We start from the raw sequence: 26,078 nt of genomic DNA, 5'->3' as shown, positions 1-26,078 counted from the left end.
TCTTAGAAGATATTAAATTGTATACCTACTACTCCTATAATAGTAGGAGGCCACCGTAGCGCAGAGGTTGCCATGTTCGCCTATGACGCTAAACGCCAGCATTTGAGTCCTGGCGAGAATATCAGAAAAAATTTTCAACAGTGGTTTTTCCCTCTTAATGCTGCCGCTATTTGTGGGACTCTAGGCCATGTAAAAACTTCTCCCAAAAAAGGTGTGGTACTGCGAACTCGACTATAAAAAGGAGTCCCCTTATCATTGAGCTTAAACAGCACTCATAGATATGTGAGAAGTTTGCCGCTGTTCCTTAATGTAATATTCATGGGCAAATTTGCATTTGTTCCACTAACCGAACGTAGAAAGCATTCCAAGCGCCTCGATTTCTGCACTCATTCTAAAATCTGACACCAAGTTTCGAGGTGTCTCCCACCACTTGATGTTCCCATCGGGCTTTTGGTTTGTCTTCAAACTGTGTTTGCCTTCAAAAGACTTCTTTGCTGGAGCTTCTTCATCCATTCTGACAACATGACCTAGCCAACGCTGCCGTTGTATTTTGATGCGTGTAACTGTGCTATCGTCATCATACAGCTCATACAGTTCGTGGTTCATACGTCACCTATATTCTCCATTAAAGCAAACTGGTCCATATACTTTAAGAAGAATCTTTCTCTCAAATACTCCAAGCACTGCCTCATCTACTTTCACAAGTACCCATGCTTCAGAACCATATAACAACACGGGTAGTGTCAATGTCTTGTATAGTGACATCTTCGTCTGTCGAGAGGCGGCCTTGTTTCTAAACTGATTTCTTAGTCCAAAGTAGCATATGTTTGCCAGTATTATTCTTCGCTTTATCTCAAAACTGGTGTCATTCGTTTCGGTTACGGCGGTGCCGAGGTAGATACATTTACTGACTATCTCAAAGTTGGGGTTCCCAACTTTCTCCATTTTCTTTATCTTCTCGGTTGTATAAGGCGTTTTGGGAGTTGAAACCATCCATTTCGTCTTATCTCCCTTTACTGCTAGACCCATTATTGAATGTACAATCGATTCCACGTGCCAATAAATATGAATAATGTATCCACCCTAACTTTAAATGTCTCAAGTTTTAACATTTTAAATTTTTTACATTTTTACTCTGATAGAAAAATAAACAAAAAATCAATTTCCTTGAATAAAAGGAATGTCCAAATTTTATTTTTTTTAACAAAGTGTTTTCAAAACAAAATTTATCATATTAAATAAATCACATTATTTACAATACATGCATAGAAAATCATACAGTTAAAGATCAATGCGTCGACCATGAACACCACTTTAAGGTTGAATAGTTTGAGTAATCCAATCAATGAAACTTCCCACTCTTGTGTAAACGCCCGGCCATCCTTCTAGACCGCAAGGTGAGGGTCCAAAGGATACAACACCGGCTAAGAAATAATATGCTCGAACTCTGTAAAAATATATCGAATTTAGTTGTTTATTAAACCATTCACTTGCAAACTACATAACGTACCTATTTGTGGTGTCCAAACTTATTAAAGGACCACCAGAGTCACCACGACATGAATCGACTCCTTCTTGACCACCAGCGCATATTTGCGACTCTTCCAAGTTGATATTCTGACGCATGTAAACGGAGCTACATTCATACAAAGTATGGCCGGAAACAGATGCCTTTAGCTTCAAATCCGAAACAGATGAGTTCTCCGTCTTACCCCAGCCTGCAACATCCATGACAATACCATCAAAGGTAGCTGCTCTCAAATTTGGACTAATGGGCAGGCAAATGGGTCTTACAAAGTCCGTATAAACAATATTGCGTTCCAAACGCAAGAGTGCAATGTCGTTGGCTTGATTTTTCGAGTTTGGATTGTACAGTGGATGTGGTATAGTACGTTCAACTCGTACATCAATATGGGCAGGTGCACAATCTCTTTCACCACGCACATCCACTTCACAATCGGGATTTGTTCTAAGATCCCATTCGCCCAAACGAACACCTGTTAGGCGCCAGTCAGAAGGTATAGCTTTTCCATTGACGCAATGCGATGCTGTTACAATGTAACGATTGTTGATAAGCGATCCTCCGCAATGATGTCCTTTGGCATTATTGGCTGAAAATAATTTACGAATGTATTGCGAGTGTGGTAAATTGTAAAAGTAAAAGCTATATGTTTATTTTAAGTTGAATGATACGAAACTCAATATACTGTGCCCAGAGCACAAGAAGGCATTAAGAATCCTGCATCCGCTATATAAGAATTACTCTTCTTTACATACAATTTTTCCCATGAACATTCCATTAAGGAACAGGGTGGCTTTATCTCCTATCAAAGAGCTTAGTCCTATTCAAGGTTTAGCTCAATAATAAGGGACATTCTATTTTATGTCGAGTCCGAACGGGGTGACGCTTAGCGACACCACTTGTTAGAGAAGTTTTAACATGGCTGTATATCTTACAAATATCGCCAGCATTTGTAAGGGAATAACCACCGCTGAAAAACTTTTTCTTATGCTCACAACGGGATTTGAACCCAGGCGTTCGGCATCATAGGTTAACCTCTGCGCCACGGTGGCCTCTCCTTTACCTATTAATATTTAAAAACGTATTGTGAGAGAGATTAATGTCACGGAGATACGTGGGCCTCAACAACGTAGCCTCAGACCTAGTAAATACACCATCTATTCTGGCTCCTGGAAAAAAACCTAAGCAAAATAGGTCGACACCAACCACCTTTCTTAACTACTATATTCCGTCTAAGTTCGATGAAAAAATGGATCATTTTATCGCCACTCCCATGGGTGATCACCATTAATGACCTATTACGGATGCTGACTGAGGAGGGATTTGAACCCGTCTGCTACGCAAAAGATGTTACAATACTTTTAAGGGGTAAGGATCCGAACGAGCTATGCAGAAGGACCGAAAGGGTCTTGCATACGGCATGTGATTGGGCTAGACCCAAAGGTCTCAATGTTAACCCAGAGAATACTGAAATATGCCTGTTCACGAGGAAGACGAAGGTGGGCCAATTTAACGCACCACATTTCCTCAATAAGACAATTTCGATATCTAACAAGTTCAAATACTTAGGTGTGATCTTGGACAGGAAACTGAATTGGAAGTGTCACATTCAGGAGCGTACTGAGAAGGCTCACAGATGTTGGGGGCTATGTAGGCCGTAGGGTCGAAATGGGGCTTGAATCCTAGGATAGTCCACTGATTCTACAGGAGCGTGATTAAACCAATAATAACTTACGCCTCAGTAGTTTGGTGGACTGCTCTGGAGAAAAAGTGCAACATAAGGACCATACAACAGGTTCGTAGAACATGTCCCTCTAGGGCACTGGAGAATATTCTAGATATCCGACCCATTGACATACTGATTAAGTGTGAGACAGCCTCTACGGCTATTAGACTTAGGCGATGCGATTGAGGATGGGAGCAGCTCATACCATCGCGGTATAATAGAGGCAACGATAGGAAACCTGGAAGGAGGGGAAGAGGATTCCGATCGGATACCTGAGATGAACCTGGAAGTCGAGTGCGAGGCACTGCTGCCAGAGGCACAGTCTTGGATTGACAGAACCCTAGTATTGCCATATGGAAGATCATGTTACACGGATGGATCAAAGTTAGAGGATGGGTAGGCCTGGGGGTTTACATTGAGAACCCAGGAACTGAGATCTGTTTTAGACTGCCTGACCATAATACGATCCCGGAGGCGGAGATCCGGGCGATCACAGAATGCTTGAATTGGTGTGGTGCTAACGCGAGGACGTCGAGTCTGAACATCTTTACCGACAGTAAAATTGCCACAAGGGCAATAACAACCAGGACTGTAAAGTCACGAACAGTCTTCCAGTGTAAAAAGGAGATTAACGCCTTCTCTGAGGATGGCAAATCCGCATCGTTTGGGTGCCGGGCCATAACTGAGTAAGGGGAAATGAAAGGGCAGACGTTTTGGCGGCGAAGGCTAGAGGACTGCCGTCAATAAATTTTGTTAACCCGATGCCTTTCGGGTCGACGCAGTCCGAGTTAAGGGAGTGGGCGACGAATGCGCATGCAACATTGTGTAACAGTGAAACGGTCAGTAGGACGGCAAAAATCCTATGGGGGGATCCAGATCGTAAGTAGACGAGGCTATTACTGATAGGAAGCAAGAAGGAGGTCAGTATAGCTATTGGTAGAAGATGTGTATGGCTAGAACCCAATGTTCACCCGGCAACGTTCATTTACGCTAGTGTATGTAATCTTGATACTCTTGCACTTGCTACCTTCTTTTCTGATCTATGCTCTTAGAATTATTTACATCTCTCTTCCTCTAAACTTTGGTTGTAGGATTATAAAATATAGGTTTGTCCATATTAGGATATAGCTCCCAAGTAAATGTATGTTCGATGGACTTCTTGGGAACCTAGAAATGTAAATGGTCTGCATAAGTCCGCCCGTAGTCTCATGGGTTCCGTAATGATACCGAAAGCCACCCTAACCTCCTTCCTACTACTTCGCATACAACAAGTTTGGCAGTTGTCTGGCCATGTCGTCCTCCCTTTCATTGCCCTGACTCCGCTATGGCCCGGCACCCAAATGATGCGGACGGTGGTATGCTCAGAAAATGCATTAATTTCCGTCTTACACTCCAAGTTACGTTACGATTCGCATCATCTTTGAAGAAGTACGGTCCTATGATGCCACCAGCCCATAAACCGCACCAAACTGTGACTTTTTCTGAATGTATTGGTAGCTCTTGCAATTCTTATGGCTGATCTTCACTTCAAACAACAATTCCCAACATTTCTGCTTATTTACGTACCCATGAGTCAAAAATGAGCTTCGTCGCTGAACACAATTTCAACGCGATAATCTTTCTTAAGAGAGCATGCATTTTGATAACAAATTACAATAATTTGCAAGCGTTGTTTGTTTGTAAGACGATTCATGGTTAAATTATAGACTAAATTTAACAGTGAAACAAAACACGAAACGTGACTGAGCTGTTTAAATCCGTGTTGCCAAAAAGATAATAGCTAAAAAATCACCCTTTATATAGCAAATGCCTTATTTGATGTTAAGAAGTACCAAAATTTTAAATTGATTTATTAAAAAGTTCAAAATTTCAGTTTTAATATCAGCAGACTAATTTTTCTGGGTGTAAAATTGGTAGAATATACTGATTACGTGGCAATCGAGGTTACGGAAAGTTTCCAAGCGCTCTTAGAGATAGATAAAGGAAGCTCTACGTGCGAAGTGAGCTACAAAAAGTGGTCTAGGAGTAAATCCGTCTTAGACGGAGATTCTTTTTTTCAGCAGGAGATACAAGTTACCTACAGTGGCACCTATCACCTTGGGAGGAGAGAATGTTCCATTAACTGAAAGCGCAAAATACCTGGGTGTTTTGCTGAACTGAAAATTGAACTTCAAAACAAAAATTTTGGAAAGGGCAAGAAATGCAACTCTTGCCCTAAACACCTGCAAGAGAGCCATCGGCAAAAGTTGGGAGTTTGAACCGATTATCTTGCACTGTGTATATACTGCAGTTGTCAGACCTAGAATGGCATATGATGTGAACATTTGCAAGTTGTTTGTCAGTTCAGCAATATTTCAATCCTATGTTTGATGAATCAACAGTAATGTCTCCTTTGCACGTTTTCAGAAGACAAAAACTGTTGTTGTAGTGTATTTGAACGAAAAATAGCCGTTAACCCATTTTTAGCAGACATTTTGCTGTTACGTCTTTAATATTTCAATCCTATGTTTGATGAATCAACAGTAATGTCTCCTTTGCACGTTTTCAGAAGACAAAAACTGTTGTTGTAGTGTATTTGAACGAAAAATAGCCGTTAACCCATTTTTAGCAGACATTTTGCTGTTTCAGCAAACATTTTTACTGTTTCAGCTTACATATATCTTTACATTGAGCTAATGGACCAGCACGGTTTAAATCGTCTAAAAATGTTGAACTAACAAAATTTATGAAATTCTTACCCTTTGTATACTCAATTAATGCCATCCAAGGGAATTCGTCTATTTTTGTTTTATAGCCACCATAGATGCGATTGGATATAACATTTCCACATTGTCCTGGTTGAGGCAAAAGCGTGCTAATATACGCCGATGGAGGTGTTGGTGGTGGCGTAGGCGGTTGCACCTGACGGTAACGGTCTGGGCAACATATCTATATTATAAGTCATATTATTAGCCCAGTGTATAAATTTAATTTCTCATTCTTACTTACCAAAACTTTTCCATTTTGATAGCCACATTGACTTCTACTTAAATACAAACGATCGGCATCTCTTAAGGGCGCCGTCACCAACACGTTGTACAGATATTTACAATCTTCTAAAATGATACAAAGTGCCCTTTCACGATTCGGTGTTATGCAACGTCCAAAATTTGGCACATCAGCCAGTTCATTTGGGAAGTTAATTTCTGAAAAAAACAATTTAATAAAATTAAAAATAAATTTATACTTCACAACAAATATTGAACTTAAAAATTTCTTCGGGAATTGAAGTTATGTGCAAAATTTTAAGCGTCTAGCTTTACCCCTTGGAAGTTAGCGTGCTTTCGACAGACAGTCGGACGGACGGACATGGCTAGATCGACTTAAATTGACATGATGATCAAGAATATATATGCTTTATGGGGTCTTAGACAAATATTTCGAGGAGTTACAAACAGAATGGCGAAATTAGTATACCCTCATCCTGTAGTGGAGGGTATAATAACATGGACACTTTTTAAGCCGATTTTTGTACTTAAAACAATACTTTGTACTTTGTTTGCTGTTTTAGGTGACTTAATTTTTGCTAATACAGCAGCCCTATGTTTGGTGAAACAGCAGTGATGTCTGCTTTCCCACTGCACTGCTGTTTAAGCAAAAATTTTTTTGTTTTGAATAACAAATTTGGTTGCGTGTAAATTTGTAAATTGCAAATTTTGCCCATGAACATTCCACTAAGCAACAGTGGCAAACTTGTCACATATTAATGAGTGTAGTTCAATTCAAGTTTTTAAGCTCAATGATAAGGGGCCTCCTTTTTATAGTCGAGTCCGAACGGCGTGCGGCAGTGCGACACCTCTTTGGAGAGAAGTTTTACATGGCTTAGTACCTCACAAATGTTGCCAGCATTGGGATGGGAAAACCACCGCTTAAAATTCTTTCTGATGGTCTCGCTAGGATTCGAACCCAGGCTTTCAGTGTCATAGGCGGACATGTTAACCTCTGTGCTACGGTGGCCTGGTGGTTCAGTATAAAAGCCATGTAAAAATTCCACCCCAAAGAGGTGTCGCCTTGCGGAACGCCGTTCGTACATTTGAACCGTACATCACTCATTGAAATGTGAAAAGCTTGCCCCCGATCTTTAATGTGTAATGTTCGTGGGCAAAATATGCATTTGTAAAACAAATGTGCCGGAATAGTGATAACAGTAATTTTGCTAAAATAACAAACATTTTCTAATGGCGTTGCACATGGCAAAACAAGATTGTAGCCTTAAAATTTCATAAATTCTGTATCTAAACTCGTTTTTTGCATAAAAGCGCAAATTGCATTATATTTTTTGAATTTATTTGCAATATGAGCATTTTTTAACCATTGTAAACACTTACAAATATATGGCAAATGTCTTTATAACCTTTTAGCACTCAAAACTTAAAAACTTTTTTTTGCAAAGAAACAAAAAATGAATGTCAGCAGACAGTGTTCTTATTTCTTGATCGGTTTAGTATATATTAAGATCTAAATTTCATAAATAAGATTTTTTTATATCATTGGTGCCCACGTTGCGTTAATTATTGTTGATATCTCAGGGCTGACGTTTATTTAATTTAAAATGAATGTCAAATCTTCAGACAGTGTTAGCTGATAACATCAAACTTTTTTCTTCGGGTGTTTATTTTTAATTAGAAATTTTAAAATAAAAATTTATCTGCAAAGAGATTTTAAATTTTTAAATTGGGTTGCCCAAAAAGTAATTGCGGATTTTTCATATAGTCGGCGTTGACAAATTTTTTCACAGCTTGTGACTCTGTAATTACATTCTTTCTTCTGTCAGTTATCAGCTGTTACTTTTAGCTTGCTTTAGAAAAAAAAGTGTAAAAAAAGTATATTTGATTAAAGTTCATTCTAAGTTTTATTAAAAATGCATTTACTTTCTTTTAAAAAATCCGCAATTACTTTTTGGGCAACCCAATATTATTTAACATTTTTAATGGGGAACAAATGTTTATACCAAAACCCCCTTAATTAGAAAGCTCGATGAGAGATTGTAGTGAATAGAAAGATATTCGATTGCCTACAAATTAGGGAAAGATTTGTTCATGTCAGTGTCTTAAAATTATTCAACAGAAAAGTTTACATGGCTCCAATAGTTTGCAATATTTTAAGAATGTCTCAATGTTTTTATTGTAGTTAACCGAGTATTCTGTTCCCAGAATGAGCTCATATAAAGCATATATCAAACATGAAATATTAAAAGAAATAAAATATTCCAAATATGTTCTAGAATAAAACAGGTTAGTAATCCACCATTTATTTGATGCCGGTTTTATGTGTTTTCTTTGAACTGGGTCAAACTTGGCTAAAGTTGATAATAGATCTTACCTAATAAGATTGGTATTATGAATTTATTAGTGTTTGGACCATGCTTACTAGCATATTATTTAACTAGGCCCAACCCTGCCCTGAATAATAATAAATAAGTTGCAAGTGCTTACAGCCAGAGAAATAAATTTTCTGTTATCAGCAAACACTGTAGGCTGGCATTAAAATTTATTGAAAACTAGCCGAACCGGACCCGCTCCGCTGCGCCTTCTTAAACTCATAATATCTTTTAAGGTTGGGACACTTCGCCTAAATGTGTATACCGAATTCATGCCACTTTAGCCTATATTCGCCTATAAAGCTGAACACCTGCGTTCAAATCCTGGCGATAACATCGGACAAAATTTAAAGCGGTGGTGACCCCCTCTTAATGCTGGCGACACTTGCCATTCATTATCATGTAAAAAATTATATGAGTCCCATAATGGCATGATCGGTAAATAAGTTCTGTTTGAGGGTGGGATGGACCCCAGGGACTTTGTCCCGAAAATGAGTATTAATTTCCCTAAAATCAATCAATTTAAACATCAAATAGCTTTTATACAATATAATAGGGAGGTGTTTTCGGGTGGGGCAGTTCCCTAAACACATGGCTTTTCAATTGAATATCAAACTCGTTTTTATACCCACCACCGTAGGATAAGGGGTATATTCATTTAGTCATTCAGTTTGCAGCACATCGAAAATCAATTTCCGACCCTACAAAGTATATATATTTCGGATCGTCGTGAAATTCTTAGACGACTTAACGATGTCCGTGTGTCTGTCCGTCTGTTGTAATAACTCTACAGGCTTCAAAAATTGAGATATTTAGCTGAAATTTGACACAAATGCGTCTTTTTGATGCACGCTGGTTAAATTCTTGAAGGGACCAAATTGGACCATATTTGGATATAGTTGCTATATAGACCGATTTTCCGATAAAGGGTCTAATGCTCATTAAAAACTTAGTTTTTCATCCGATTGTGCTGAAATTTTAAAAAGTGAGTAGTTTTAGGCCTCCCGACATCTGACCTAAATATGGTTCAGGTCGGACCATATTTAGATATAGCTGCCATATAGACCGATCTGCCGATAAAGGGCCTGAAGCCCATAAAAGCTTTATTTTTCAACCGATTTCGCTGAAATTTGAAACAGTGAGTAGTTTTCGGCCTCTCAACTTCGAACCTAAATATGGTTCAGATCGAACTATATTTAGATATAGCTGCCAAATAGACCGATCTGCCGATAAAGGGCCTGAAGCCCATAAAAGCTTTATTTTTCAACCGATTTCGCTGAAATTTGAAACAGTGAGTAGTTTTCGGCCTCTCAACTTCGAACCTAAATATGGTTCAGATCGAACTATATTTAGATATAGCTGCCAAATAGACCGATCTGCCGATAAAGGGTCAGAAGCCCATAAAAGCTTTATTTTTTATCCGATTTCGCTGAAATTTAAAACAGTTAGTAGTTTTAGGCCTGCCAATATCTGACCCACATTTGGTTCAGATCGGACTATATTTAGATATAGCTGCCATATAGACCGATCTGCGATAAAGGGTCTGAAGCCCATAAAAGCTTTATTTTTTATCCAATTTCACTGAAATTTGAAACAGTGAGTAGTTTTAGGCCACCCGCCATCCGACCCAAATATGGTAAAAATAGGACTGATTTTAGATATAGCTGTCATATAGACCGTTATGCCAGTTAAGGGTCTTAAGCTCATAAAAAAAACAAATTTTAATATCATATTCGTAATCTACTACCAAATACCTTTTATTTGAGTCCCACATAGACATGGTCGGCTAAGATGCCCATTTGGGGGTACTTGGGGGTGGGGCGACCTCCTATTAATTGAACCTAATTTTTTATGCCATATTTGTGAGAATCCGCCGCCTTCCGAAATCAACAAATTATAAAGCCTATTTCTCCTTCCTGACCATATTCGCAATCTACTCCCGAATACCTTTCATTTGAGTCCCATATTGTCATGATAGTCCAAAAACCGATTTTAGGGTGTTTTGGGGTTGGGGTGGCCCGCCAGTTAGTTGGACCCAATTTTTAATATGAAATTCGTACTCTACTCCTGAATACCTTTCATTTGAGGTCCATATTCTAAGGGGAAGGGTCTGCTCCCCTTCCGATATCGAAAAATTATATAACCTATGTTTCTTTCCGGAGCAACCTACACAATGTGTGAAAATTTCAAGGTAATCGGTTCAGCCGTTTTGAGTCTATACGGAACAAATAAACAAACCGACAAACAAACAAACAAACACAAATTCAATTTTATATGTAAGGTTTAGAAGAAAACGGTTTCCAATATTGTTGGCTGCCTTAAGGTTCTTGAAGCATTTGTTTTAAATTAGCATACGTTTTGTGCAACTTTAGGCATAATAAAGGGTGATTTTTTTAAGGTTAGGATTTTCATGCATTAGTATTTGACAGATCACGTGGGATTTCAGACATGGTGTCAAAGAGAAAGATGCTCAGTATGCTTTGACATTTCATCATGAATAGACTTACTAACGAGCAACGCTTGCAAATCATTGAATTTTATTACCAAAATCAGTGTTCGGTTTGAAATGTGTTCATTCACCGTAACGTTGCGTCCAACAGCATCTTTGAAAAAATACGGTCCAATGATTCCACCAGCGTACAAACCACACCAAACAGTGCATTTTTCGGGATGCATGGGCAGTTCTTGAACGGCTTCTGGTTGCTCTTCACTCCAAATGCGGCAATTTTGCTTATTTACGTAGCCATTCAACCAGAAATGAGCCTCATCGCTGAACAAAATTTGTCAAAATTTGAACACATTTCGAACCGAACACTGATTTTGGTAATAAAATTCAATGATTTGCAAGCGTTGCTCGTTAGTAAGTCTATTCATGATGAAATGTCAAAGCATACTGAGCATCTTTCTCTTTGACACCATGTCTGAAATCCCACGTGATCTGTCAAATACTAATGCATGAAAATCCTAACCTCAAAAAAATCACCCTTTAGTTTAACTCATTTAAAAAGACGGCTGAAAATAGCAAACACTGTTCGTAATTAGTTTTGTTGCTATTGCAGCAGAAGTTCTGATATTACGGCAGTAGTTCTGCAATTTCAGAACAGCTGGCTTAATGCTGAAAAGTCTGTTGTTTGCTGAAAATAACTGCTTTCTAGTTTATGAGAAAGAGAAGATTTCGGTAAGAATGAGAAGATTTTTGGTAAGAAAATGAGGAAAAAAAGTTTGCGGTCACACCCTCACTCTGTACACAAAAGAATAACCTTTTGTTGTTGTTTGTAAAATTATGCGTTTTATGACATAGTAAAAAGGATCATCGTTATTGTTAGCAATACACAGCACACATGCGTCATCAAGTATTTAGGTATGAAGCACTTATGCGGCATTTCCCTGTTTAAAATTCGTTTACACTGTTGCTGTTCTACTTTACTACTCACGAGTAATGGATAAAGCAAAATATCAAAAAACCAAACAAATAGGTTTCCTCGCAGAAGCGGATAGCAAGAAGGGACAATACTTCTCATGCATTGCACACATACGTAGGTAGACCAAAAAAAGATTGGCACAGCCAGATTTATGGAAGTTTTTGCCAGTATGCAAATGATGATGTGTACCTCAGTGGCTGTTTACATTCCATGCAAACCACCACTATGGTACAGGGCATTGTAACTTAGTGCATTTGTTTGTAACACCCAGAAGCAAGAGAGATAGACCCATTGCTAAGTATAACGATCGACCCAGAATCACCTTCTGATTCGATTAATCTACACTCATAGAAAAAAGTTTGCTGAAACACAGCAAACACTGTCTGCTGAATATTGGTATTTAATTTTGCTGCTGTTATAACAGTAGTTCTGCGATTTCGGAGTACCAGGCTGACTGTTGAAAAGTCTGTTGTTTGCTGAAAATGTCTGCTGCTTAATTATGAAGGGGACGTTAGAAGAAAAATTAAAATGCAAATGTAAATGTATAATTTCCATAATATTTTTTCTTTACATTTAGAAACAAAAGGATCAGCCACATTTCGAGCGAGGTCAGCCACATTTCGAAATGTATACCAATAGATGCAATGTCATGTGTACTAGGAATCTGTTGATCAGGTAGCATCTTTACAGTAATGTGTTTCACTAATTAAAAACATCTCTTCCAACAAAATTTCTAAAAAAATGTCCAAAGTAATTAAAACAAGTAATAGGCAATCATAAAAAGTAGCATACACATTTTTTTCAGCAGACTTGTGTACGCTGATTTTATTAGTTGAAATGGCAGTAAGAAATGTTTGCTAATACAGCAGCCCTATATTTGTTGAAACAGCAGTAATGTCTGCTTTCCCATTTTCAGTAGACAAAAACTGCTGTTTGAGCAAACATTTTTGCTGATTTGAATAACAAATTTGGTTGAGTGTGTGAATAATTAATTTTTACCGTACTCTTAAAGAATACGTCGAAAATAGAGAAGATGTTGGGTCACACTTCCCATGTACGTCTGAGCTCATAACAAAACTCTATATACAAAGATGCAGCCGAATCGTATAAAAATTGCGACCTCCAGGTGCTCAAAAGGTCAAATTTAAATATGGTCCGATATGAACCATTTTCAACTCAGATATTGGGGAGCCTCATGCAACTCGCCGCTCCAAATTTCAGCAAAATCGGGTAATAAATGCGGTAATTATATGCCTAAGACTCAAAACAGACCGATCGGCCTATATGGCAGCAATTTCGAAATATAGTCCGATTTGGATCATATTCGGCTCGGACATTGGTATGCATATTACAATTCATTGTTTCAAATTTCCTCGAAATCGAGTAATAAATTCTCCTATTATGTATTTTTTGCCGCTCTTTCCATACAAGTCCGACCACTGTGCAACGCTAGTTTAAAGAAAATTTTAGTATTGTTTACCCATTATACATACATACCTACAGACGTCGGTACTTAGGTGGGAGATAACTTTTTTTTAGTATTTAGAGCGCACAACAAGACGATTACTGGCTTAGGTTTATGTCCATAGTGGCATGGCGCGGATTAACATCCGCACTCTGTTTCGAACCTAACCTAATCTATTTACCCATTATCGCCGTTTATTAAAACATATAGCGCATGGTACAATTAGGATTTTAATAAAATCACATTTATGAACTCCGAGAAACATTTATTTAGAATTAAAAAAACTTGCCAACGTTTGGATACCAAGCTTTTAGCGAGAAGAGCGTTTTATTTTTCCATAAGATAACGAATCCGCTAGATTGGTAAATAAAACCACCCATTTGTTTGTTTTTGGAACTTGTAAGGAACTTGTAAGATTTTACCTTAAGCTCGTTTTTCAAATATGTTGCATCCTTTCGCAGAATATTCTCAGATCTTTAGACTTTTGATTGAAACTACGGCGTGGATTTTGCCGAATTCGATACTTCACTCGCCGAACCATTTGAGATGTTGTTGTGTTTTGTTTAAAACACCATCATATAATTTGACTACCAGCATCGTAACGATTTATGATGCTACAATATATATAAACATTCTGTTTACTTTGAGGTGTTTGAGATCGCAAACAATAGCCAAATATAAAAAAATCACACTATTACGCGTGAACTCTATCACGATTAACTTTTCTTTTAAAATAAACTCGGAAGCAAATGTTTTTGGTGGCTTGTAAACGAAAAACCAAAAACCCCTTATAAAAACATGCAGGCCGATCGGAACAATATAGACTCCAATTGAGAAGAGACTTTGAATGCGAATAGATTGGTTCAGAATGGACCATTGGGACTTAAAAGATATTTTATCGGATATGGTTAAATAAGACATATATTTGAAAGTACATGACAAACACAATAAATAATACTATTTCCGAGAAGTACGGATGATCCTGAAAGTCTGGATACTGTGGCACGAGCTTCATTACATTAAAGAGAAATACTTTTTCAGACCGTTTTAGAGTGTAACAAGCACACTGCGTAAGCTCGCAAGCTAGCTAATGCATAAAGATGGAAGAAAAAATAACACGAAGAGCGGTCGATTTTTAGATTTTTTTTCAAAATAAGGACGATTCTGACAAATTAAACTGTATACGACTCAAAAGAAAGGCTCAGTCTCCTCCACTTTCGCAGAACTAAAAAAAGTGTACTACCATTGAAACATTTTGATCCTGTTCCACCGTTCCAATATGCCGTGTGAGAACGGGTAGAGAAAGAGTGTTAAGATATCTTTATTGTTTTTTTTTCTTATACATTGTTCAATCTGCGTCAGAAAATTGCAGTTTTCCAGTATTTGTTGTTTTTGCACATATTCCTTTTCCACACTCGTGCCTCTGAAAAATAGGAAAAATTTATTTTTCTGAAAACAAAAATTCAAAGAAAAAAACGAATAAAGATATATTAATACCTCTTTTTGAGTTTTGCAAGAAAAAGTGTTCTTAAAAAACCAAAAATAATTCAGCCCTAATTTTTTTACAAAAATCCCCAAAATACCCCTTTTGGGCAATGAAACGCAAAAATATACCTTTGTAAATGCAAAAATATACTTTTTTACATTTTTTGACTTCCAAACTGTACAACTTTTAACTGAATAATCAGATGGGGACATTTTTTGCAGCAAAGAGGTTTTATATTTTGTCACCATTCCGAGCTATGCATAAAAATAATAAATAAAATGAAAATCGAACCACAAAAGCCTTCGTAAATAACAAAATACAAAGCAAAATTGCAAAAAAAAAAATTAATGTCGAATATCTGCGAAACAAGACGAGATATTGTAGACCTCAAACTGACTTTTTATACCCACCACCGAAGGATGAGGGTATATTCATTTTGTCATACCGTTTGCAACCATCGTAATATCCATTTCCGACCCTATAAAGTATATATGTTCTTGATTTGCGTAAAAATCGAAGACGATCTAGCAATGTCCGTCTGCCTGTCTGTCCGTCCGTCTGTTTGTCTATTGAAATCACGCTACAGTCTTGAAAAATAGAGATATTGAGCTAAAACTTTTCAGAGATTATTTTTTATCCATAAGCTGGTTAAGTTCGAAGATGGACTGTATCGGACTATATCTTAATATAGCCCCCATATAGACCGATCCGCCGATTTAGGGTCTTAGGCCCATAAAAGCCACATTTATTAACCGATTTTGCTAAAATTTGGGGCAGTGGATATAGCTGTCATATAGACCGGTATCTCGATTTAAGGTTTTGAGGCCATAAAAGGCGCATTTATTGGGACAGTGAGTTGTGTTAGACTCTTCAACATTTTTCTGCAACTTGGCCCAAATCGGTCCAGATTTGGATATAGCCGCCATATAGACCGATATCTCGATTTAAAGTCTTGGCCCCATAAAAGGCACATTTATAATCCGATTTCAGTGAAATTCGACACAGTGACTTACGTTAGGCTTTCCACATCCGTGTCGTATATGGTCCAGATCGGTTTATTTTTAGATATAGCTACTAAAAAGATCAATATTTTGTTATACACAATTGAACCATGACATGTACTTATTAGTATTTGGTCCAAATTGGAACATATTTCGATATAGCTGCTATGGGGCATAAGGTATGCATTATTCATCGGATTTTGACGAAAGGTGGTTATCCGAGGTGGTGGGTATCCAAAGTTCGGCCCGGCAGAACTTAATGCCTTTTTACTTGTTGTAAGGATTTTTGGAAACCGGACCACAAATGAAGATTTGACAGCCCGAACAATTTTTCGAAATGCCGAGGTGGCCAACTATAGGACCCTGCCAAGAGGTGACCGGACCACATAGGGTTATTGCACACCATCTCGTTAACACCTCGGCTCTAACCATTCCAAATTTCAAACAGATATCTCAACCCGTTTTCACACGTCCTGTTTTTTAAAATTTGTTCCATGTGTTTCATTGTTTTTCGAGTCGAGCTTGATGTTGCATTCGCTTTGTCATTAAGCTCGACTTGAAAAACAATGAAACAAAAATTGACTCGCATGACCGGCTGTTAAAAGCCAAACAGATGAAAAAGATGTTTTCGATTTTCTCCCACTGTGCGGCGTTTCCAAACAATGCACTTGATCAAAGGCTATTTACAGTCTTTCCCATAATTATCTGACCAAAGTAGTTGGATTAATGACTTGAGGGTCTTATGAGAGATGACAAAAAGATGTAAATGGTGTCATAGCAAATCTTTCACTATGTTTATGGAGCAATGATTTTAATATTATTTGATTTGTTGAATACCTACCTACCAACATATATGTGAGCACAACGATTAATTTCTGCATTATAAAAGACACTTTGGTGCTTTACTTGTTTTGCTATTTAGTTACTTTGTTGACTAAATCGAAGACGATAAAACGAGTTTAAAATTTTTGTTATGAAATTGACAAAGATAACCTTGTCATGAATTGATAATAAAGAAATAACACAAAGATACAGTAATATTTATTTTTAGGCTGCATGCAAGAGCAGTGTTATTTTTCTCAATTCCACGTTGGAGAATGAGTGCTACTAGCACCGTATTTTTTAAATATTTGTACATAAATTTTTCCAATTACGTGTCATTTGCCAAGAGAGGGTCGATGAACCCCTTTAAGAATCTGCTCGAGGGGTATTCCTAGTAGAGTGCATGTTGTTCTTTGAAAATTCATTGTAAATAACGTGGATATGGTTTATTTCATTAAGTTGAGTAATTTTATTGTTTTTAATAAATTAATATGGTATCCAAGAATCTTGATCAAAAAAAAAACCCAAATGCTATCAATCGAATCGCATATAAGCACACAAATTTTGGTTATGCTGTTAAAGCTAAGCTTTAAAGTCGTTTAAAACATGTTAGGGGAAAGTACCTTAAGCACTCTGTCATTTATTGTGTGTGACGCCACCTTTTAAACCTATTTAGTCCAAAAAAATTAAGAATGGGCTAAAGTCAGGCAAAACCACTTTAAATCACTTTGTATATACAGACAAAGTCACAGAAATTAATATTTGCTTTAACTTAAATGGAAAAGTTAATTCCCTTTCAATGAAGAATTTCAACCAAAAATCTCTACATATTGTGGGAATTGTGCAAAATTTTGAGAAGACCAAAGACAAGACAAATACCCTTGTAAAGATTCCCAAATTAAAAATCGGCCAATGCAAATACACGTATATGGAAGCAATATCTATATAAGAATAAGAAAAACCTTCGTGCAAAATATCATAAGGATAGGTTAACATATATTGGGTTGCCCAAAAAGTAATTGCGGATTTTTTAAAAGAAAGTAAATGCATTTTTAATAAAGCTTAGAATGAACTTTAATCAAATATACATATTTACACTTTTTTTCTAAAGCAAGCTAAAAGTAACAGCTGATAACTGACAGAAGAAAGAATGTAATAACAGAGTCAAAAGCTGTGAAAAAATTTGTCAACGCCGACTATGTGGAAAATCCGCAATTACTTTAAGGTATGGCACCATAAGTATACGGCCGGGTCGAACTTTGGATACCCACCACCTCGGGTATATATTTAAACCACCTTTCGTCAAAATCCGGCAGAAAAATGCATACCTTATGCCCCATAGCAGCTATATCAATTGTGTATAACAAAATATTGATCTCTTTAGTAGCTATATCTAAAAATAAACCGATCTGAACTCTATACGACACGGATGTCGAAAAGCCAACATAAGTCACTGTGTCAAATTTCAGTGAAATCGGATTATAAATGCGCTTTTTATGGGGCCAAGACTTTAAATGGAAATATCGGTCTATAAGCTATATCCAAATCCGGACCGATTTGGGCCAAGTCGAAGAGCCTAACACAACTCACTGTCCCAAATTTCGGCGAAGTCTATTATCCGATTTGCGCCTTTTATGGCCCCAAAGCCGTAAATCGAGAGATCGGTCTATATGGCAGCTATATCCAAATCTGGCTCGATCCAAGCCAAATTAAAGAAGAATGTCAAAGGACCCAACACAACTCACTGTGTCAAATTTCGGCGATATCGGACAATAAATGCGTTTTTATGGGCTCAAAACCTTAAATCGAAAGGTCGGTCTATATGGCAGCTATATCCAAATCTAGACCGATCTGAGAAGTATGTCGAGGGGCTTAACTTAACACATTGTACCAAATTTTAGCTACATCGGACAATAAATGCGCCATTTATGGGCTCAAAGCCTTAAATCGAGAGATCGGTCTATATGGCAGCTATATCTAAATCTGGCCCGATCTAAGCCAAATTGAAGAAGAATGTCGAAGGACCCAACACAACTCACTGTCCCAAATTTTGGTTAAATCGGGCAAAAAAATGCGCCTTTTATGGGCTCAAAACCTTAAATCGAGAGGTCGGTCTATATGGAAGATATATCCAAATCTATACCGATCTGTGAAGTATGTCGAGGGGCTCAACTTAACACACCAAATTTTGGCGACATCGGACAATAAATGCACCTTTTATGGGCTCAAAGCCTTAAATCGAGAGATCGCTCTATATGGCAGCTATATCCAAATCTGGTGCGATCTGGGCCAAATTGAAGAAGAATGTGGGGTGGCCAAACACAACTCACTGTTCCAAATTTCATCAAAATCGGATAATAAATGTAGCTTTTATGGGCCTGAGACCCTAAATCGGTGGATCGCTCTATAAGGGGACTATATCAAGTATTAGTCCGATATAGCCCATCTTCGAACTTAACATGCTCATGGACAAAAAGAGAATCTGTGCAAAGTTTCAGTTCAATTTCTCTATCTTAAAGGCTGGAGCGTAATTTCAACAGACAGACGGACAGACATGTCTAGTCGTCTGAGATTTTTACCCTGCCAAGAATATATATACTTTATAGGGTCAGAAATGGATATTTCCATGTGCTGCAAACGGAATGACAAAATGAATATACCTCCATCCTTCGGTGGTGCATATAACAAAATGGGTTTCTTTATTGTGGTATCAAACTAGAAAAATGTCCTCAAAGAGGACATATAAGCACTTTTATCAACGTAAAGTGTCATAGACATGGACAGGTGCCGTTAACCGTACCGTAACAGTACCGTTACTTCTAAGTAAGAGGCAAAATTAAGTAATAATTGTCAAAATTGACATTTTTAACAGAGTAGATCTAAAAAAGTCTGTCTTGGGCCACACTGATTCTTTTTCAGTGTTCTTCAGTGAAATGTGCTAAATAAAAAAATCTTAATTTCAGTTGCACGAACTTGCACCATTTGTATTTGGATTATGCATTTTGAAAAAATGTCTTCTTCGGTCCCTTTTAGAGAGAGGGTTAAAAACTTCTTTAAAATGGGATTCTGGGATCGCCAAATATTCTATAAAAATGTTTGGCGGTTTGGCTATAGTCACCTGAATACAACAAAACCCAAAACTTAAGCCCTGGTTTCGTAAACATACCGTAAATATAGGAAACATGTCAGCTGTTTTGTTTTATCATGGAAACGATTACCGAATGTCTGTTGACAGTGACCGAAAAGAATACAGTAAAGTTTTACGTTCCGTTTTCGTGTCAGTTGGTAAAATTTGAAGTTTGAACAAATTTAAAATCCAAAAATGTGTATTTAGAAAACTGCTTGTCCTCTTCTATGATTTCTATGTGAAATTTGTTGCAATTTATTGTTAATGGTTTAGGTTTAGGTTGAATGGATTGTTCACCATGAAAAGGTGAGTTCACTCGGAGCCAAGTCTGGTCCATAGTGAGAAAAAAAGTGTGAACCTAAAGGAAAGGTGAAAAATATGTATGTGAAAAAAGAAGAAATTACAGGGGAGTCTGTCCTAAGGTCTCAAGGGTCGGCAACTGTCCACATAAATCCTCAGTTTCGCAGACTGCAAATCTTTTCCCAGCATTTTATTGCGGCTATGGTTATGACATAGACTTTTGCATGGAAAAATGTACACCCACATGGCAGGCTCACCGACATACCGATGTTGTGTGCCTCGGAGTAAACCCCCAATCCATTTCCTGACTCCATCTTGGAGCCATCTGCGAAGATCGTCCGAAGACGGGAGTATAAACACCTGCAACTTGTATCTACGATTGAACAGGACCAGCTCTATCTTTCCCGGTTTCTTTCTCAATCCATATTTCGTAGCCCATCTCGTCTTCGACCTTTCCATAAAGCTGATCGTCGACAGAAATTTGTCTCGTATCATATGTGACAATTTTGTCCACATATGCGATAATTTTACGCCATCACTGTTGAGATCCTACAGGATATTGTTTATCACTAGTTTCCAGAGAATCGGCGAGAAACCCCTTAAGAACTCAAATCAAGAGATTGATTTATATCGAAGCTATATCAGGTTATATACCGATTCGCAGAAGTCATTGTGCAAAATTTCAGCCAAATCCGCCAATAATATCACCCTCTGGAGGCTCAAGATGTTAAATTGGGAGATCGGTTTATGCAAATTACAAATTTTGCCCATGAACATTCCACTAAGGAACAGAGGCAAACTTCTCACCTATCAATGAGTGCAGTCCGATTCAAGTTTAAGCTCAATGACAAGGGCCTCATTTTTATAGCCGAGTCCGAACGGCATGCTGCAGTGCTACACCTCACAAATGTTGCCAGCATTAGGAGCGTAAAGCCAGAATTCGAACCCAGGCGTTCAGCGTTATAGGTGGACATACTAACCTCTGCGCTACGGTGACCTCCTCGGAGATCGGTTTATATGGGAGCTATATTAAGTTATAGACCGAATTGGACCATACTTATGGTAGCTGTTGATACTCATAACAGAGATCACCATGCAAAGTCAAATTGGGAGATCGTTGCTTTATCAGGATATATGTAGACTGAATTGGACCATATTACACTTTTTTATGTAATATATTCAAATATACATATGTGCAAAATTTTAGAGCTCTAAGTAAACTGTAAATATTTTTGTGTTAATTTTTTTTCGATATGAGGTTAGTGATCAAAAGTCGATAAAATGGAAAAATGAAAGCCACAGAAGATACACCACACCAACCATGATTTTTGTCCAAAGAATGTATGAAGACGGAACACTGTGCACCGTAGCGCAGAGGTTATCATGTCCACCTATGACGCTGAACGCCTGAGTTCGAAGAGAACACCTGAAACTTTTTTTCAGTGTAGCTATCCCCTCCTTATACTGGCGATATTTGTGCGGTACTTCGGCACACCTTTCGGTCTCAGCTATAGCAAGGAGGCCCCTTACTCGTATCATTGAGTTTAAACTTGAATCGGAAAGCACTCATTGATAGGTGAGAAGTTTGCCACTGTTCCTTAATGGAATGTTCAAATTTGCATTTGCCATGTCTATTCACACCTGCATCTTGGTATAATTTTTTCCAGCAGAATATTAAAGAGATCACACGATATGTTGTCTCCCTGTCCGAAACATTTGCCATGCCTATTCAAAACTCCATCTCGGTATAATCTTCTCCAGCAGAATATTAAAAAGATCACACAATATGTTGTCTCCCTGTCCCAAAATACGTTTGGTACTATTTTAATTGGTGAACGTCCATCTGTAAAGTCTTATCAATTTAGCAGGTATGTCAAACTCAAACATGGCTTGGAAAACCTTTGAACGTATAGCGTTGTCGAAAGCGGCTGTCGACGAATAGATGGGCAGGTGTTCATTTGTCCTTCGTTGATTTTAGATATAAATCTTTCACACAGTATGCTCGATAGTACATTGTATACGATCGGGAGGAGACTTATTCCTCTATATTTTGCACATACTACAGAGGAATAACTTAGTATGTGGTTGTTCCAATCGTCGGTTATGCATTCTTCTAGCTATATATCGCAGACGAGCTGATGCATATGCCTTATCAGGGTGATCACTCTGGTATTAAATAATTCAGTTGGTAATCCATTACCGCCTGCTGCCTTATTGTTTTTCACCCTGGTTTTTGCTACACGGTTCTCCTCATGACTAGACATTCTACACCATTAAGGGAAAAGTATTCTTTCCATATCCTTAGCACACTATCTATATCTGGTACCACATTTGCTTCTTTGTCTCTCCAGAAAGATGTGCCTGTTTCAAAACCATGCGTTTGATGTTTAACTTTTTGGTAGAATTTTCGAACTTCATTCTGGGTTCTGAACATCTCTATTCCCTCACCCTCACGTTTTTCCATTTCCTTCTTCTCTTCTCTTTCCCTCTTCATCACCTAACCAAGAACGGATTTCCATGGAGTGTCAGATCGTACGTTTATCGCTACGATCCGAATCAATGTTCATTCCTCGAATCGACAGCATGTCTAACACGCTGGTTGAATGCCTTCCTTCTCGTGTTTTGATCGGGCTATAGCCATGTGACCCTCTGAATCCTTCAATGTTGGAATCTGGTGTTGCCATGTTCTTTGTAGCGGCGAAGTTTATTTGTCTCAATCCATTATCGGAAGTTTCCTTTCGTAGACAAAATTTTCGGACTATTGAACCATAGATATTTCATTCCATATTCTTGCATTAAAATCTCTCGAAACGGTTTTAATATTAACGGCTAGGCAGTGGTCGTATTAATGAACCAAAACAGGGAGAGCAAACACAGCATCCATCTTGAGCACGGCTTTCTCATCATCAATTTTTTCATCAATATGCGATGTACAATGCAATCCAAATGCAAATTTGCCCATGAGCATTCCATTAAAGTACAGGCGCAAACTTCTCACATGTCAAGTTTAAGCTCAATGATAAGGGACCTCCTTTTTCTCCTCTTTTGAGAAGTCTCACAAATGTCGCCAGCATTATGAGGATAACCACCGCTGAAAATTTTATGCTTGTCTCGGCAGGATTTGAACCCAGGCCTTCCGCGTCATAGGCGGACATGCTAACCTCTGCGCTACGGTGGCCTCCGATGTACAGCTGTTTGAAATGCCTGTGACCTCAGCTATTCCACGAACTTCTAATCGACGGTCATCCAAATCCATTTTGTGAATTTTTTAACCATTTCTGGCGTGGACAAAAAAATACCCACTGCACCATTCAGCACCAACTGTGAAAATTTCAAGAAAATCGTTGCAGCCATTTTTTATTACTATATACGGCACGCAAACAAACACATTTTAATTTTTATAGATTAACTAGGATATCCCCTTGGTTGTTTTGTAATGGTCTAAGTCTACAAGTTTCAAAAGCAATGTTTTGAAAACTACATCGTTTAACTGTACTGGAATTTTGGGTACCTATATGTAAAAATTTCAAAAAAATCTTCTAATCGACCAATATATACTATCAAGGTTATCCCGTTTCCCAAATATCAGAACTCATTTGAGTACCTTAATATAAAAATTTCAGAAAAACCTTCTAGTCACTCTATATTTTGCTGAAATTCTAAAATTCCAAAATTTTTCCTTCCACTCTAATTTTTACACAACAGTATCATTTACGCCAAATTTCGAAGTACTCCCTCGACCAGTTTGCCCTTGCAAAGTTCGCCTATTGTGTACATTGTTGGTACTTTTTACTACCTAAATGTTCAAAAGCCAAAAAACTCATTTACTCACCCAATTTAGGTTGCTATAGTGTAGCTAAGTTATGAAATTCATAGCTCTACCTCAATTTACAAAGAAAGTGCCAAATAGTACCATTTGCGGTACTAATCGTAATACTTTTTGGACTTCCGGCATGAATTTGCAAAATTTTTTTCTCCAAATATATTTTTCAAGGCGATCCTTTTTTTAAGCCCAATTGCAATTCTAGCCCTTTCCGTTCACTTTGGGCAAACATTCACCATTTTGTACCTTTTGGTACTTTTTATTACCTAAACGTTCGAATTATTACTAAATCTCGTGCTTGTGGGTAAAGGCCAAAATTCGTACCAAATTTCATGTTTCTATCTTTGGCCGTTTGGGCTGGGCGTGTCTCAATAGGTCACTCACGAGGCCCTTTTATATAAATTGGGATAGCTAAACCGGAGCCGTTCCGCTGTGCCTTCTTTTACAATATAACGAACTAAATTTTCCCTTGTATAAAAAGATTCGTGGTCTACTCCCAAATATTCTTCATTTGAACCTCATATAGCTGTGGTCGGAAAATTTATCCATTTGGAGGAAGAACGGCGGGAAATTAGATATCTGTTTCGATCGCTATTTCCCAATACCCTCCCATATTGGCATAGTTGAACAATATGTTTGAGGGTGGGGCGACCCCCCCAAACACTTAACACCCAAAGAGGATATCAGATTGGTACTCTATCAGATTGGTACTCTATCAGATAGGTACTCACAGATTAGTAATACCTTTAATTTGACACCCATATTGTGCTGTTACATCCGTTTGGGGTGTTTTTGGGGCGGGACCAATTGTGTTTGTCACATTTGTGTTTTCGGATAACAGAAAGGATTCATATAAAAAATCATTTAAATCGCCCCATCCATCTCCGAGCTCTGGGAATTTTTGAAAATTAGTGTAAGGGGCCTGCGCTTCAAATATTAGAATTCTTCGGACAATAATTTTTTATTGGTTCTATTTTGCCAAAATGCGGTAAAAATGGCTGTGTTTATTTGATTTTAACTTCCGTTTTCACACCTCTTTATAAAAGTGTTTATTGAAACAAAACTATATTCGTCATTTCATTATACTTAATCTGTCTGCTTCATCCATTCGAATCATGTAATAATCATGGCATTTACACGGGTTTTAAATGCACTATCAATGAGTTCTTAAGAAATGTTAACTAACAGAGTGCCAATAACTGGGAGTGATTCTTACTCTATTCCCACATTGCACTACACATATACTTACGTGCTAATGTTGTAGATATTTGTAAAAATACAAATAGCATTAGAATCATAGAAGTACTATTAATTAAATGCGGGATTGCCATACTGCTACTGCTGGCGGATGGTAGATAAGTTAATTTAGTATTCAGTTCACAGGTAAGATTACTTCACAAGAACAAGGCACAGCAAGAACAGGCCATTAAAATACTACTCATTGGTATCGTTCCCGAGAAGAGTTGCAGGACAGGTACAAATTATGTTTATTGATTCCGCAATTAATTTGTTAGTTTTATTAATTCGCTTGAAATTTATAGAAATTGGATTTTTTTAAATAATTTTTGCTGCTTTTCTCTCTTTGTTTGTTATTGATTGTTGTTGTCGTCACTATCTTTCTTAGTATGATGACTAGAACACGATTTTAATAAATATCCCGTTTTAGTTTTTTAATTTTGTTTTGTGTTTTTTCTTTACACCACTTGGTCGAGTGTTCTCCGTAAACCGGCATGAACGTTTTAACCGTTGAAGCTTAGTTTGCAAACTGAGCGGCGTTAAACTGATTTGTTTACTTTTTGACATCGCTTGCACTCAGAAAAATGGTGCGCATAAAATAATGTAAAATACTTATTCCAAATAAGTTAGCTAAGTTATTAACATGTATTTATAAAAAATAAAGGGTGATTTTTTTGAGGTTAGGATTTTCATGCATTAGTATTTGACAGATCACGTGGGATTTCAGACATGGTGTCAAAGAGAAAGATGCTCAGTATGCTTTGACATTTCATCATGAATAGACTTACT

At 37.6% G+C, this 26,078-nt stretch overlaps 2 protein-coding genes across 2 annotated transcripts in view; both read right to left on the bottom strand.

The window, feature by feature from the left end:
• LOC106091542 (synaptotagmin-14) overlaps nt 1-415 on the bottom strand; it is a 48,929-nt gene extending 48,514 nt beyond the window's left edge. Inside the window, exon 1 of the mRNA XM_059362246.1 lies at nt 348-415. Within this exon, the coding sequence (XP_059218229.1) occupies nt 348-390 (43 nt within the window). The 5' untranslated portion in view covers nt 391-415. The remainder of the gene's footprint in view (nt 1-347) is intronic.
• Nucleotides 416-1,162: 747 nt separating this feature from the next.
• LOC106087054 (serine protease easter) lies at nt 1,163-25,806 on the bottom strand. The gene is made up of 5 exons (XM_013251939.2): nt 25,303-25,806; nt 6,237-6,433; nt 5,987-6,176; nt 1,511-2,111; nt 1,163-1,447 (listed from the first exon to the last, which is right to left on the bottom strand). Exons 1-5 carry the CDS (start codon nt 25,382-25,384, stop codon nt 1,315-1,317), a joined length of 1,203 nt encoding a protein of 400 aa, XP_013107393.1. The 5' UTR covers nt 25,385-25,806; the 3' UTR covers nt 1,163-1,314.
• Nucleotides 25,807-26,078: the final 272 nt, after the last annotated feature.

Source organism: Stomoxys calcitrans, chromosome 2 (assembly GCF_963082655.1).
Source record: "Stomoxys calcitrans chromosome 2, idStoCalc2.1, whole genome shotgun sequence".
NCBI classification, from domain to species: domain Eukaryota; kingdom Metazoa; phylum Arthropoda; class Insecta; order Diptera; family Muscidae; genus Stomoxys; species Stomoxys calcitrans.
The sequence above is the reverse complement of the archived record's forward strand: the minus strand, read 5'-3'. Positions and strand labels throughout refer to the sequence as shown.